At 45.0% G+C, this 11,989-nt stretch overlaps 1 protein-coding gene across 2 annotated transcripts; it reads right to left on the minus strand.

Annotated features, from left to right (window-relative positions):
* Positions 1 to 758: 758 nt before the first annotated feature.
* On the minus strand, positions 759 to 11,761 carry etv5a (ETS variant transcription factor 5a). Of its 2 annotated transcripts, none has more exons than XM_026144850.1 (13): positions 11,563 to 11,761; positions 9,877 to 10,017; positions 9,609 to 9,702; positions 9,475 to 9,522; positions 9,118 to 9,168; positions 7,377 to 7,500; positions 6,982 to 7,284; positions 6,566 to 6,876; positions 4,072 to 4,134; positions 3,657 to 3,725; positions 3,272 to 3,441; positions 3,078 to 3,185; positions 759 to 2,733 (listed from the first exon to the last, which is right to left on the minus strand). In XM_026144850.1, exons 2-13 carry the CDS (start codon positions 9,922 to 9,924, stop codon positions 2,503 to 2,505), a joined length of 1,620 nt encoding a protein of 539 aa, XP_026000635.1. In that variant the 5' UTR covers positions 9,925 to 10,017; positions 11,563 to 11,761; the 3' UTR covers positions 759 to 2,502. The 2 variants fall into 2 exon arrangements, with proteins under 2 accessions (XP_026000635.1, XP_026000636.1); XM_026144851.1 differs by having other exon boundaries at positions 3,084 to 3,185; positions 11,563 to 11,760.
* Between the last annotated feature and the right edge of the window lie 228 nt (positions 11,762 to 11,989).

The following is an 11,989-nucleotide window of genomic DNA, read 5'->3' on the forward strand; positions in this document are numbered from 1 at the left end:
CTGCCTAACATTCACAGACATCCAGATTCTGATGGAGCAACTTGGGGTTAGTATCTTTCCCAAGGATATTTGTCATGCAGACTGGAGCAGTCAGCGACTGAACATCCAACCTTACAATTAATCAATGGCCTGCTCTTCCTCCTGACCTACAGCCGTCTAGGACCCCAGGTCCTAGGTTGAATCAATCAGCCAATGTTAATGTTAATCAGCCAATTGATTCCCTCCCACAGTCCCGAGTCATGGATGTTAGGTTAACTGGTGATTCTCAACTTAAGTGCCGAATGAGAACCTATACATTTTTATTAGCACAAACAGGACAATTGTTTAAACTAGCGATGCGGACACAGGTTAAACTGCAGATTAAATAAACTTCATGCAGACTTGTCTGAATTCTCAAGTTGTACTGTATGTTTTTTGTACACAGGTCTCAATGGACTAAATATTTAACAAATTGAATAACAGATTACCAAAAATGTTCAAAAGCCTTAACCTGAAATATAGCATTGAAAAAAAAAAATGCATGTATAGCTTTGTCTCCTTTTTTCATTGCTCAAAGCACATTTGGATTAAGCAAGTAATCATTTACCAAGAAATGCAGCAGAAAGAGTCAGGAGAGGCATGTGACTCACACATCAGCCAGGTCAAGCAGTGACTGCCAGACCACCACAGCCAGTCAGCTGACTGGCTCATTGCAAGTAGGAGTAGGAGTGGGTGGATGGAAGGAGAAGGGAAAAAAGAAGAAACACACCACAAGTGCAGGCAGTGAAGCATTAAGGACTGTTTATTGTACCCAGTACAGATTATCAGAAAGCCAGCAGTGTAAGAAACACATCGTGAGGGGGGGAGCTGAAGCCTGTACAAGTGCAGACAAACCCTGTGCCTGAGTTGCATTACGTGATAGAACACGTGTTCACTTTGGCCTTTGCTGGTACTCTGGCCTTTATACGCATACATTTTACAGGCAAGATAACATCTCAGCCTTTCTCCAACCCAACACAAAAAAAAAAAAAAAAGAGTAGTTGTAGTCTGCAGTAGTTGCATCACAAGGAAAAGATTTTTTTGTTTTGTTTTTGTAAAAAAAAGGTACATTTCTATTAGAGCCAAAACTATACAGCTTATACATTAAAATCAAAACAAACGCAGCCTTATAGCAAAAATATATACTTTATATAAGTTTGTCTTTGCCCCCATTCAGAAACAGATAAACACAAAAAACTGCAGAGAATATCACAAATATCTTCTTTGTCCAATGACAGTAAAGCAATATGTTAGTGGACACAGTCTTGAACAGATTACACCATGCAAAGAGAAACAGAGGTCTCCTGCTGACAGCTTGTGATTGGCAGAGGTGTCAAATGTCCAAGTTTCACCTCTTTTCTTTCTTTTTTTTTTTTTTGCATGCAGCATCCTGATGCTCCTGCCATACTGGTGCATCAGAGGAACTAGTACACTGCCAAGGAAACATTAAGCACCCAGACAGAAATACAAAAAACAATGAGCAATGTGACCATTTATCATACAACTTCTTAGGCTTAAAAAAAGAACAGAAAAAAAGGAGATGGGAGTTCTATGCTAAAGTTTGAGCAATACAGACCCAGCAGTGATGAACGGACATGAGGAGTGTACTGTATAGACCGTAGGCTCTTACTGTGGGGTGCAGTCTTTAAAGGGAAGCGGATACAATCTCTTACACGGGCAGAACAGTTAAAGAACATTTACACGAGAGAGCAGCCCAACCAACTGACTAGCCTGAAATACAGCAACGCCTCAGAAAGGACCTGAGAGTTCTGGGTCTCTGAAGTCTTAACAGAATCATAAAACAGCTGGCACAAAAACAAAAACAAACAAGGTTGTCCTATCTACAGAAATGTTTTCAACATATGCTGTGTGTTTTGTCAATCAGTTTTAATGCATTTAAAGCCCTTTCACGGATCTCATGGTTCAAATGTGGTGACATGAATAACTTGGGGACCATAAAGGCAACTATTAAGAAGTTTAGAATATCTCATTAGATTCGTCATGTTTATACTGATTGTTTTAAGAAGAGCAGATTGTCACAAAATCAAAAGTGTAACAATTTTTTTTCTCCAATCTCTTACAAAAGGAGGGGTGGGAGATCTATCAGTCCACCTAAAGTTGGCTGCCTGTGGCCACAATTCATTTGGTCTCCACAGCAACAGCAGCCTATCTTGCTGAGTAACCTAGTCCAGTTCACCATCACTGGTTTTACAACCCTCTCTTCTCTTGTTCTCTGATGGTGCAAGTAGGGGAGCCTCGCAGGCCCCCTCCCGCCCTCTCCCTTCATTCTCAGCTGAGGAGCCAACAGAGTTCTATTTTCCAGCGAGCAGGAGAGGGAACCAAGAAGGAGCAGAGTGCCAGGATGTTGATCCAAGTAGCTCTGCAGCTCCAGCTCTGGATTCTAAAGACTGGGCGCCGACAGACTTATTGGGAGTGTTTGCATGTACATGTGTGTTTGTGAGTTGGGGAACCCCCACTGCTCATTTAGTAGCCGTAACCATCTGGAAAGGGCAGGCCTGCCACACACTGCTCCCCGCCGTCCAGCAGGTAGGGAGCAGTTTCGTCATAGTGAGTGAGGGGCACGGTGTCATCGTCGAGCCCCGGCAGGCTGTCTGGGTCAGCCTTAAGACTGGGCCTCTGTTTGTCGGGGAAGGCCATGGAAAACAGAGCCTCGGGGTCACACACAAACTTGTACACGTACCGCTCACCAGCCACCTGAGCAACGAGACAAAACACACTGAGATCAAATAAAGAGCTTTAGATCTACAAACGTGTCATTTTATTTGTACAAAACCTCTGCGCTACTGAGTAACCTGATTTAAAAAACTAATTCAGCATTATTCTGTGTTTTTCAAATTAAAATATAAATGATTTCTGTTCATTTTAATGCACTAATTCAAACTGAGTCAGACAACATCAAACAAACACACACGAGAGCCTATTTACCAGTGGTTAAGATCAGAGGATGGCTCATGGTTGTATTTAAATATCAACGTCACTATATTAGCCTCATTTAGCACGCAGCTGCTGAGGGAAGAAAAAAAAAAAACTGAACGTGCCTTTACCTTCTGCATGATGCCCTTCTCATAGTAATAACGCAGTGAGCGGCTCAGCTTGTCGTAGTTCATGGCAGGTCTGTTCTTTTGGATGCCCCAGCGACGAGCCACCTACAGACGACAAGAGACAAATAAAGACTGTAGATTACAAACGTCACAAAGGATGTTAGTAATGCTGCACAAAGGCGAGGACTGACCTCCTCGGGCTCAATGAGCTTGAATTCCATCCCACGACCAGTCCAGGCTATGAAGTGGCCGTTGGCTGGGTCGTCCAGTAAGGTGACCAGGAACTGCCAGAGCTGCAGGGAGCCGCGGCGCTGATAAGGAGGCCCATCACGATAGACTGAAGGCTCCTGTTTTACTTTACCTGTGAGCAGGAGAGGATGGAATTGAAAGAGGCCGAAGGGGAACCAAGCAGGAGGGAAAAAAAGAGAAAGGCTCAATCAGTAATGTTCTCCAGCACAGCCACAGTGTGGTGAGACATTCCTGCCAGATGGTGAAGCGCGCTTGTTTATTAGGCAGCGTGTAGAAAATTCCCACTGCTTTAAGGGCGTATAATACTGCTTTTGTTTTTCTCCTTACCTTCTAATCTTTCAGGAACCACGCATGTATCATCAAAGTACAGCTGAGCATCTCTGTCAAAGGAGAAGCCTGGAACAGAAGAGAAAAGAAGAAATCCAGCAGATGAGAGTGAGTATATTTTTGATCTGATATGAAGGCCAGTGACCATGGTCAGTCCAGACATCCAAGCTTAATGCAAAGCAACAGAACTGAGCTGCTTGTATGGATGTAGCGCACTAAGGCCTTGGTGATATTAGAAATGTACTGTGCATGTGCATCTGGATTGACTGATAGATTCACTTCCCCATGAATGCTGCTGACCGCTCTTTCCACCTCATGCTGCGCTTTCAGTGGCTCAGTAAGTTGTGAGGGTGAGGGTCACAGGAGAAACTTCACATGTGAAACGATTCAAAAGCAGAGAAGAAGCTGAACTTACTGTCATGGTTATTTTGGTAGAAGCTTCCAGCTCTCCCGAACGATGACTGACAGTTAGGCACTTCTGTAGACAAAGAAAATACAAGACTAAATTTAGACCAGAAGCACCCTCGTTCTCACATCAAACATCAAAATCCACCTAACAACTGATGGATATATTCAGGCCACTGTGCACAAAGACACACGGCTTTGATGCTGTACTTCAGCAGAGTTGTGGTTACATTAATTTTGTCCAGGCTAAATTAATGTATTACTGTATTTTCGCTCCACTTCACACATGGCCTATGTTCATCTAGAGGTCCAACAGCTGTGCAGAAAAATGCATAGTCTGCTTACACATTTGAGTGGGCTAAAGCCCAGATCAGAGCACACTGCACCGCACTCAACATCCCCTGCATGTCCTCCAAGCCTTTAAATAGGATTAGCACCATGGTGGCTGTATTAAATCTCAATGACAATCAAGTTACGCCAGTTCCTCCCCCTGAGGGGTCAAAGCCTGCCTTCCGTTTTCAGCATCTCTGCAGAGTGTACTAACCATCCACACCACAACCTCCATTGCTCTGTCTCCTGTCTGCTGATAAGAAAACCAGACATCAATCTTAAACAAGTGTTTCTTAAAGGAGCTCTGCAGCTGCTGTTATTAATAACATACATAATCTTTAAGTAAACTGAAGGTGTGCTTGCAACGTGTGCAAGCTAGCATCAGTCAAAAGTGATGCATGACACCGTCCACCCGTGAGACTCGGGCACATGCAAGTATTAATATAAGTGACCTGGACACGAACCAGCCCCTACCAGATACCTGTACCTGTCGTAGTCAACTAGCATTTCTACTCAAATGCGATTTTCCTGTTCATAACATTAACTCATTCACTGCCAGCCATTGGCAGTGAATGAGTTAAACCCATTGACTCATTCACTGCAATTGACGGCTATAGACGTCAATGGCAGTGAATGAGTTAACAAGCAATGTGACTATAGCCAGCTAGTTGCATAAATCTTGGGATTTATGCAATGGCTAGTACCATTATTATCAGTTGGCTGATAATAATCTGGACATGACCAGCTAAGGTTCCAGATGACTTCAAGAGTTTGGATTAATTAACGGAATTTATCCACTCAAGACAGTAGTTTGCTGTGTGAGAGTCCCAAATGTGGCATATTAAAAGTTACTTATCCCATTGTAGAAAGCCACTAATTTCTACTTGCAAACAGGCAAGCCAGAGTTGGCTAACATTTCTCAGAAGAAAATAGCACTAAGCTCAATTTTGATCCCAAAAACAAAATAACTCCATGCACTGAATGTCCTTTTGCCTTTCTGACCACTGCTTTCCCTCGACATTCATGTGATCAAATTCTTGTTTGGCCTGATGAGCTTCAATACATAAAACTAGCTTTCTCCTGGATAAACATTATGTGCCAAAGGAGACAAACTGCTCAATACCAATGTACCAGCTAGCTAGCTTAGCTCAAAAGCCAGCAAAATACTATCTGACACTATATTCACTTACATATTTATGTATGTTGTTTAGTGGAGGAACACAGCTCATCTGAGGAAAATCTATCCTTGACATAGAAGCGACTCTAAAGCATGTTGAAGGCAATTGAAAGAGTTGGTCTCCTCTCTCGAAAAGACTGGAGTCTTTCTATGGTTTGCAAACGCTCAGAAGAGAATAAATTATATGTAGATATGCCCAACATGAACATGTCCCCTCCATCTAGAGATATGAGGGGACTGTGACGTAGGTATTTAAAGGCTATAAGAACCTAAGAGGATTTGTCATTACATCACAGTCCAGCCAGCCAGTGATGTGCCCGCACACAGAAAAGGAATACAAAGTGAGTGACGGGGTAAAGATAAAAAAAATAAATAAAGAGTTGCCGAATTTCAGGAAACAGGGATGTTAATGCAACAGAGCAGGGATAACAGCTGGCTGTGTGGGCGTGGGGTCGCTCTGGTTTGTTTGAATTAAACCATGTGAGCAAGCAGCCTCTGTGCCCTCACTCATAGCGATACTTTTTTAAAGAGGAGCAGCATCATTTGGCCTCAAGCTGACAATTTCAAAGCCCTTAGAGCCAACTTTGCTGTCCGTTTTGGGCACTGGCCCAGATCCTTTCCAGGTAGGCTCAGTGAAGACAAGGTTCTCTGCACCTGGCTGAGTGACCCACTTATTTCTCTCCCTCCCTTGGAAGCTAATGTTGAGCTAGAAGAGCCACTTTTACTGGCACGACTCTGGCTTTGAGGATAATTGTGTGTTTAAAATGAGCAGCCGTGTCCAGACCTCTGCTGCATACTAAAACTAACAAGCATGTGCTGATGCCCAGAACAAACATGGCCAGGCACATTCCTCGCTCTCAGTTGGCCCTACTTGCAGTCCTGAACAACTGCTTTCACACAGCTTGCAAATGATGCGCAGAGAAAGGTACCCAGAGAACTCGACAAGGAAAGGTGATGAGCGCTTCACATATTTTATAAGTGCTGCCCTTTGACTCACCGGAATCGAAGCAGAAGTCTCTAGGCTCCTGTTTGATAGCCATGGGGTGGAAAGCTGCCTGACGTGGAGGGCCCGGGGGTCCCATGGCGGGGACACCCTGCTCTGTGTATCGTGGGTCAACGAGCTCCTGCTTGAAACCCTGGGGAGGCACAGCCACCAATGGCTCTGACATCTGCCTGTGGTATGGCGGCCGGCCATCGCGTGGCAGGCTGTTGGAGCTGCTGCTGGGGGGCTGAGGCAAGAACTGGGGGCGCCCTTGACTCTCAGATGGGGGGAAAAGTAAACATGGTTCTGACATCTGCCTCTGGAATCTACACACGGAAGAAGAAGTAGAGAGACGATGTAATAAGTAAAGCAAAAAATAAATAAATCAAAATCACAGAATGCAACAGCAAAGTTCATCTGTGGAGGCTCACCTGTGCTCAGGTGTGAAGCTGTTGGCATCCTGGCTGACAGGGGCACAGGGCACGGCAAAGGGTGGGCTGTGGTTGTTGACTGGAAGGCCCTGCGCGTTGGGAGGGGCTGTGCTCGCTGTTATAGACTGCTGGATGTGCACTGGATGAGCGCCTGGGGTTGGGTTAGCTACATGGGAGTGCAGAGGGGGGGTCTGTTCACTCAGTGGGTGGGTTACTGCTGTGCTGGTGGGGCCACAAGGAGAGACTGGTGTGGAGGGGGGAGTTAGTGGCTTGAACCCGGGAGTGGGCTTCCTGTCGCAGGCACTGGGGATCAAGAGAAGGGACGGAGGTCAACATAAAACTGGCTAGAAATCCTTCATTTAGAGAGGGATGTGGAACGTAATGACACAACATACCTGTAGCTATAAAGGCACTTCTCTCCGTAGGGCATGGGACTCCTGTCCTGGTGACAAGGAGAAAGCTCTTTGGAAGGAGTCAGCTCTCGTTTGATCTTGGCTGGTGGCGGGCCATGAAACATCACTAGACAGGAGGAGACACAGAGACAAGGAACACGACTGAGTGCATTAGATAAACTCCAGATATGACCTAATTGAAGCCATAAGCATAAGTGCAGCAGTTCTCTTAACCAGATTTGGAAGTGAGGGATAAATGGATGCATGGACAATGTCTGTATTCCCCCGACTGACAGAGCCACTTAGCAGCTATTTATCATCTGCCCTAATGACGTTTGACTGAAAACAACCATCTATCCACCATCACTAGGTAGCATGATACTAACTGCGCTGTACACACAAAAGCTATCAAACCTCTCGTCTGATTCCCATTACAGCTGTCAATACCCATACTGATGAATCAGTGGAGCTGTAATGTAATGGCTGTGAATGATTTTCATTCTCCTGTGCTGTAACCATTAGACACTAGCTGCAGCTTTCTGCCGATCGGCCGCCGTTTCCGGGGCGCCACATAATAGCCAGGCAGAAACTAGATCCCCAGGCACAGGGGAGCACAAGCCAAATAAATCACTCGGCGTGCTGATGGACCTGTGTGGAGATAACAATGGGCACGTGAGCTCCCCCGAGTGCACTCTGAAACCTAATGGCTCAAGTTAGACTGCTCACACAGAGAAAAGTAACTAATGGGGAGATTATGCATCTTTTCTCATTGCAGACCAAAGCAGAAGTAGGTCAGGCTTGAGCAAGCGAAGGAGCGGCTCACCGTGTGATGTCCTGCTGACTTTGGAAAGGCTGGTTTCGCTGAACTTGTGCGAGAGAACAAGCTGCAGCCTGGCAACAACAACAAGTGCCCCTCTCTCTCTCTCACACACACACACGGCATACTGACAGCACAAGGTCAAAGACTACGTCACAGCGGCATTTTACAGCGCTTACAACACTGGATGGAGCCTTCTATGAAAACTCATCAATGCATCGACCTCCATTTTCTCCACCTCTGCAGGCTGGTGGACCACAGAGGCCAAAACTGAGAAAGGCAGCCCTGACAATGAGACATTAACCACACCCTGTCTACACCTCCCACACGCTGGACCAAAACATAAACTCAGAGATAGGAGAACTGGAGGGGGTACTCCACTTGGACATATATACACTGCCTCAGTCCTCTGCAGCTTTAAAATGACCTATGAAGACAGTTTGAAAGACATGATTTGTGGAGAGCAGGACTGTAACAGGCAGCTCTATCCACTGGAATCTAGCCCACTTCAGCAGCAGGGCCTGAGTGCGGGAAAGTGTGAAATCAGATTAGGAGCTTGGCTCATGTGATGCCCCATGCCAATCGGCTGATTAAACTCAAAATGGAGGAGCGGGAGAGAGGGAGGGAGGAGAGAGCAGCTTTTTCCCAGAGCTGTGTTTTTGAAGACAAAGAGCGATGTTAGTGAAGACGTTCTGACAAAAGACAGAGACATGAACCAGCAAGAGGGGAAAAAAAACAGTAGGAGGAATAAGACAGATCTTTAAGACGCAAACATTGCAGTTTCAGTTGGGTTTTTAAGCCTGAAGTGCCACCGCTGCAGGACTCTGTGCACAGGTTTGCCCAGGCTCACTAGTTAGAGCCAGGACGAATACAAGACTGTCGACAACAGTAGGACTCAGAGATAAACAACAAATATCAGGTACTCACAGTTATCTGACTGGAAATCTGGGACAAACTGTTCGTCATCAGGCACCTGGGCTGTAAAAGCACAGGAAAAATGTAGCATGTTTTAGAAGAATACACACATCACACAGTAAGTGTCCTACTCTCCAACAAACATGAAAAAAAAGCCCCATGAAAAAAGGGTCTGAGTCAGCAGTTTGCACAAGTCGTACTTTGCTCTGAAGGTTAACTCGGAAACAGTTAATCTTTGATGTTATAACTTTACCAATTTCATCCTGTTAACTATTTGGAAACAAAGTGGCACATAACACATGACTCTACTGATGTAACTTCTACCAGAAGAATTGAGGGTTTCTGAGCAAAAACAAATGGAGAACAAACCTTCTGCGATCCAGATCTCCTGGAGCTGACTGAGGTCTTGGAAGAGTTCTTAAAAAAAGAAAAAGAAAAAAGATATTAATCATAAAGTACAGTAGCTTCTATCTCGAAATGCTGATCGACACCAATGCTGTTACCTTCCGTGTCCTGGGCGAGTTCCGTGTCAATAAATTTCCTTTTCCTATCGTTTAGAGGCCTGCTGTGAGCTGCTTCCTCCAAATGGGATTTGTGCTGTTGGAGAGGACAGAGACAAAGAAATGCGAAATGTCACGCAGCACCAGAAGATAGGCGATGGACAATGCAGATGATCTACTATCAGGGCAGGTGCGTGTGGCGGGGGTGGGGTCCAATCATGATGTCGAGATAATGTTTGAAAGTGTGATGAGGCTGTGTGTGTCCACTTACACTGGGTGGGACCATAAATGGGACTTGCTGGTCATAGAATCCGTCCATGTTATCTGCGTCGATTAGGTGGGGGCTCACAAAATTAAGGGGAGGGGGAGGTATTCGCTTTAAAGCGACAGCGTCGAGCGACTTTCTGGGTCACTGGAAAACAAACAGCATGTGTCACAAACCTGCTCGGATAGCCCTGTTCTCAGAAGCACTGACTGTTACGGTCAAATTTTACAATCTGGTACACCTTGTTGTCATTTCTGAGCTCTGACTTCATCTCACAGGAATGTATACGTGTACTTGCACTATATTCTTGTGCCCTTTATCTGAACTACAAAACAGCTCTTTGAACCACAGAGGCCCAATGTAAACACAATCATTAAAGAACACATGTAACATGGTTATATAAGCCACACTCATTGACCATCTGTGGGCACTACTTTCCACTATAATCAGCTTGGAGATCTTGAGTAAAAGACTTGGAGAGATGTCTGTGGCATGCTTTAAATCTCAAAGCTTCCTGAATGAGATAGGAAAATGGGCCAGTCACAGAGCTGATTAGTGTCTTACAGAAGCTTGGAGCTATTGTTGGGTGACAATGGTGGTGTTCCAATTGGCAGAAGCAGAGCTCCTCGCTCCCCTGCGTCCAGTATCATCCCGTTAGTGACACTAGTTCCCTTTAAACAATAACACTGGGCAGGAGCGCTGCCCTCTGTTCTCCCTCGGCACACAGACATGACTCACTCCTCTTATCTCCCGTTAATGGATGACGAATAAAAGGATAGCTGCTGGGCAATAATTACAGGCGCCCAGCACAAATAGTACCTTTAACATTAGAACTCACTGTACAGCATGTCACGTGGGACTTTTGTTCAACTTTAAGCTAAGTTGGCGCATTTGTTTTCTCCATTTTGCCTCCGCATTCACACTGATTTGTTAGACGAAGTGAGAATTTAGTTGTACGCACGAAGCAGGCGTTTCAAATATTTTTATTCAGACAGTATACTTGAATATTTCTTTGTCTTTATAGTAAGCGCGCTGTGTCGAAATTAATACATACAGCGTTTATTACCATCGTTAAGTACAGCGGCATACCGCAGTCGGTTTTGGCACAAGGCTGGTGCTCAGAAACGTGAAATACGATGTGCGACATAAACATGCCAAAACCAGACAAATTTAAGCAGCTTTAGCAGAACTGAAAAAAAAAACTTAAACTCTCATTCGGCGCATTCCAGACCTTTCCCTAAAAGAAGAAAACATATTTTGGAAAACTTTTTGCACTTCAGCCTTGACCGGGGACTGGGGGGCTACGCTCACCCGACACCCCCCTGCTGCCGCCTCCTACCCGCCCTTCCCCCACCCACCAAGCCCTCCCTTGTTTTTCTCAATGGTGTGAAACTCGATCCGTGTGGAAAAAAAGCGGCCAGTCCATTCATAAAAATCACAAACAGTCGCCTGAGCGTGCTGATAAGCCAAAGCTAACATCCACGCAGATAAACCAGGGGTCAAATCCAACACATGCTGGGTTAAAACAACACGCACAGCGACTCTATTTCACTCGGATATAAGTTGATATAAAATGGTTAAGATGGCGTTGCGCTCGTTCGTAGTCTAAAAAGAGCATTAGAAAAACATGTACCCATACGAGGGATTCGCAAAAGCAAGTTTTTTTTTGCCAAAATAAAAATTGTAGCCTACCTTGTTTGTCTATATATATATATATACGTCCCCTTTTTCGAAACAGTAAGATAAAATATCCAGAAATAAGAAACAGCGTGTCGAGAATCCTGTATTCGCCTGCGTACAGACAGACTGATGTGTCCCCTTCGACTCGCAAAACTTGACTGAGCTTTTTTTCTTTAATGGCCCGGTCGATTCTCCCCTAGGCTCGAGCAGCACGCAAGAGACGCACTCTGATTGGTGGAATTAATCTGTCCGTTAAGTAAAGAGCCAATGGTTTCTCCGGAGCCATGACTTATACATGAAGCTCGGCTTGGCCAATCACAGAGCAGTGATGGCCTATTTTTATGAATGGCTGGATTTCATTCACATTTTTTCAACCATCAATGCCAAGAGGTGTTTGTTAAAGGGCCAGCTGCAGTGGAAATATACAAAAAATCGAAAC

Source organism: Astatotilapia calliptera, chromosome 16 (genome assembly GCF_900246225.1).
Source record: "Astatotilapia calliptera chromosome 16, fAstCal1.2, whole genome shotgun sequence".
Taxonomy (NCBI): domain Eukaryota; kingdom Metazoa; phylum Chordata; class Actinopteri; order Cichliformes; family Cichlidae; genus Astatotilapia; species Astatotilapia calliptera.

Excerpts from the sequence above, each read along its gene's own strand:
- etv5a (XM_026144850.1), bottom strand. The coding sequence starts at position 9,924 with ATGGACGGATTCTATGACCAGCAAGTCCCATTTATGGTCCCACCCAGT. Across the intron at positions 7,285-7,376 it reads AAGTGCCTTTATAGCTACAG|TGCCTGCGACAGGAAGCCCA; the intron begins GTATGTTGTGTC and ends CTTGATCCCCAG. Across the intron at positions 3,186-3,271 it reads AGCTCATTGAGCCCGAGGAG|GTGGCTCGTCGCTGGGGCAT; the intron begins GTCAGTCCTCGC and ends TGTCGTCTGTAG.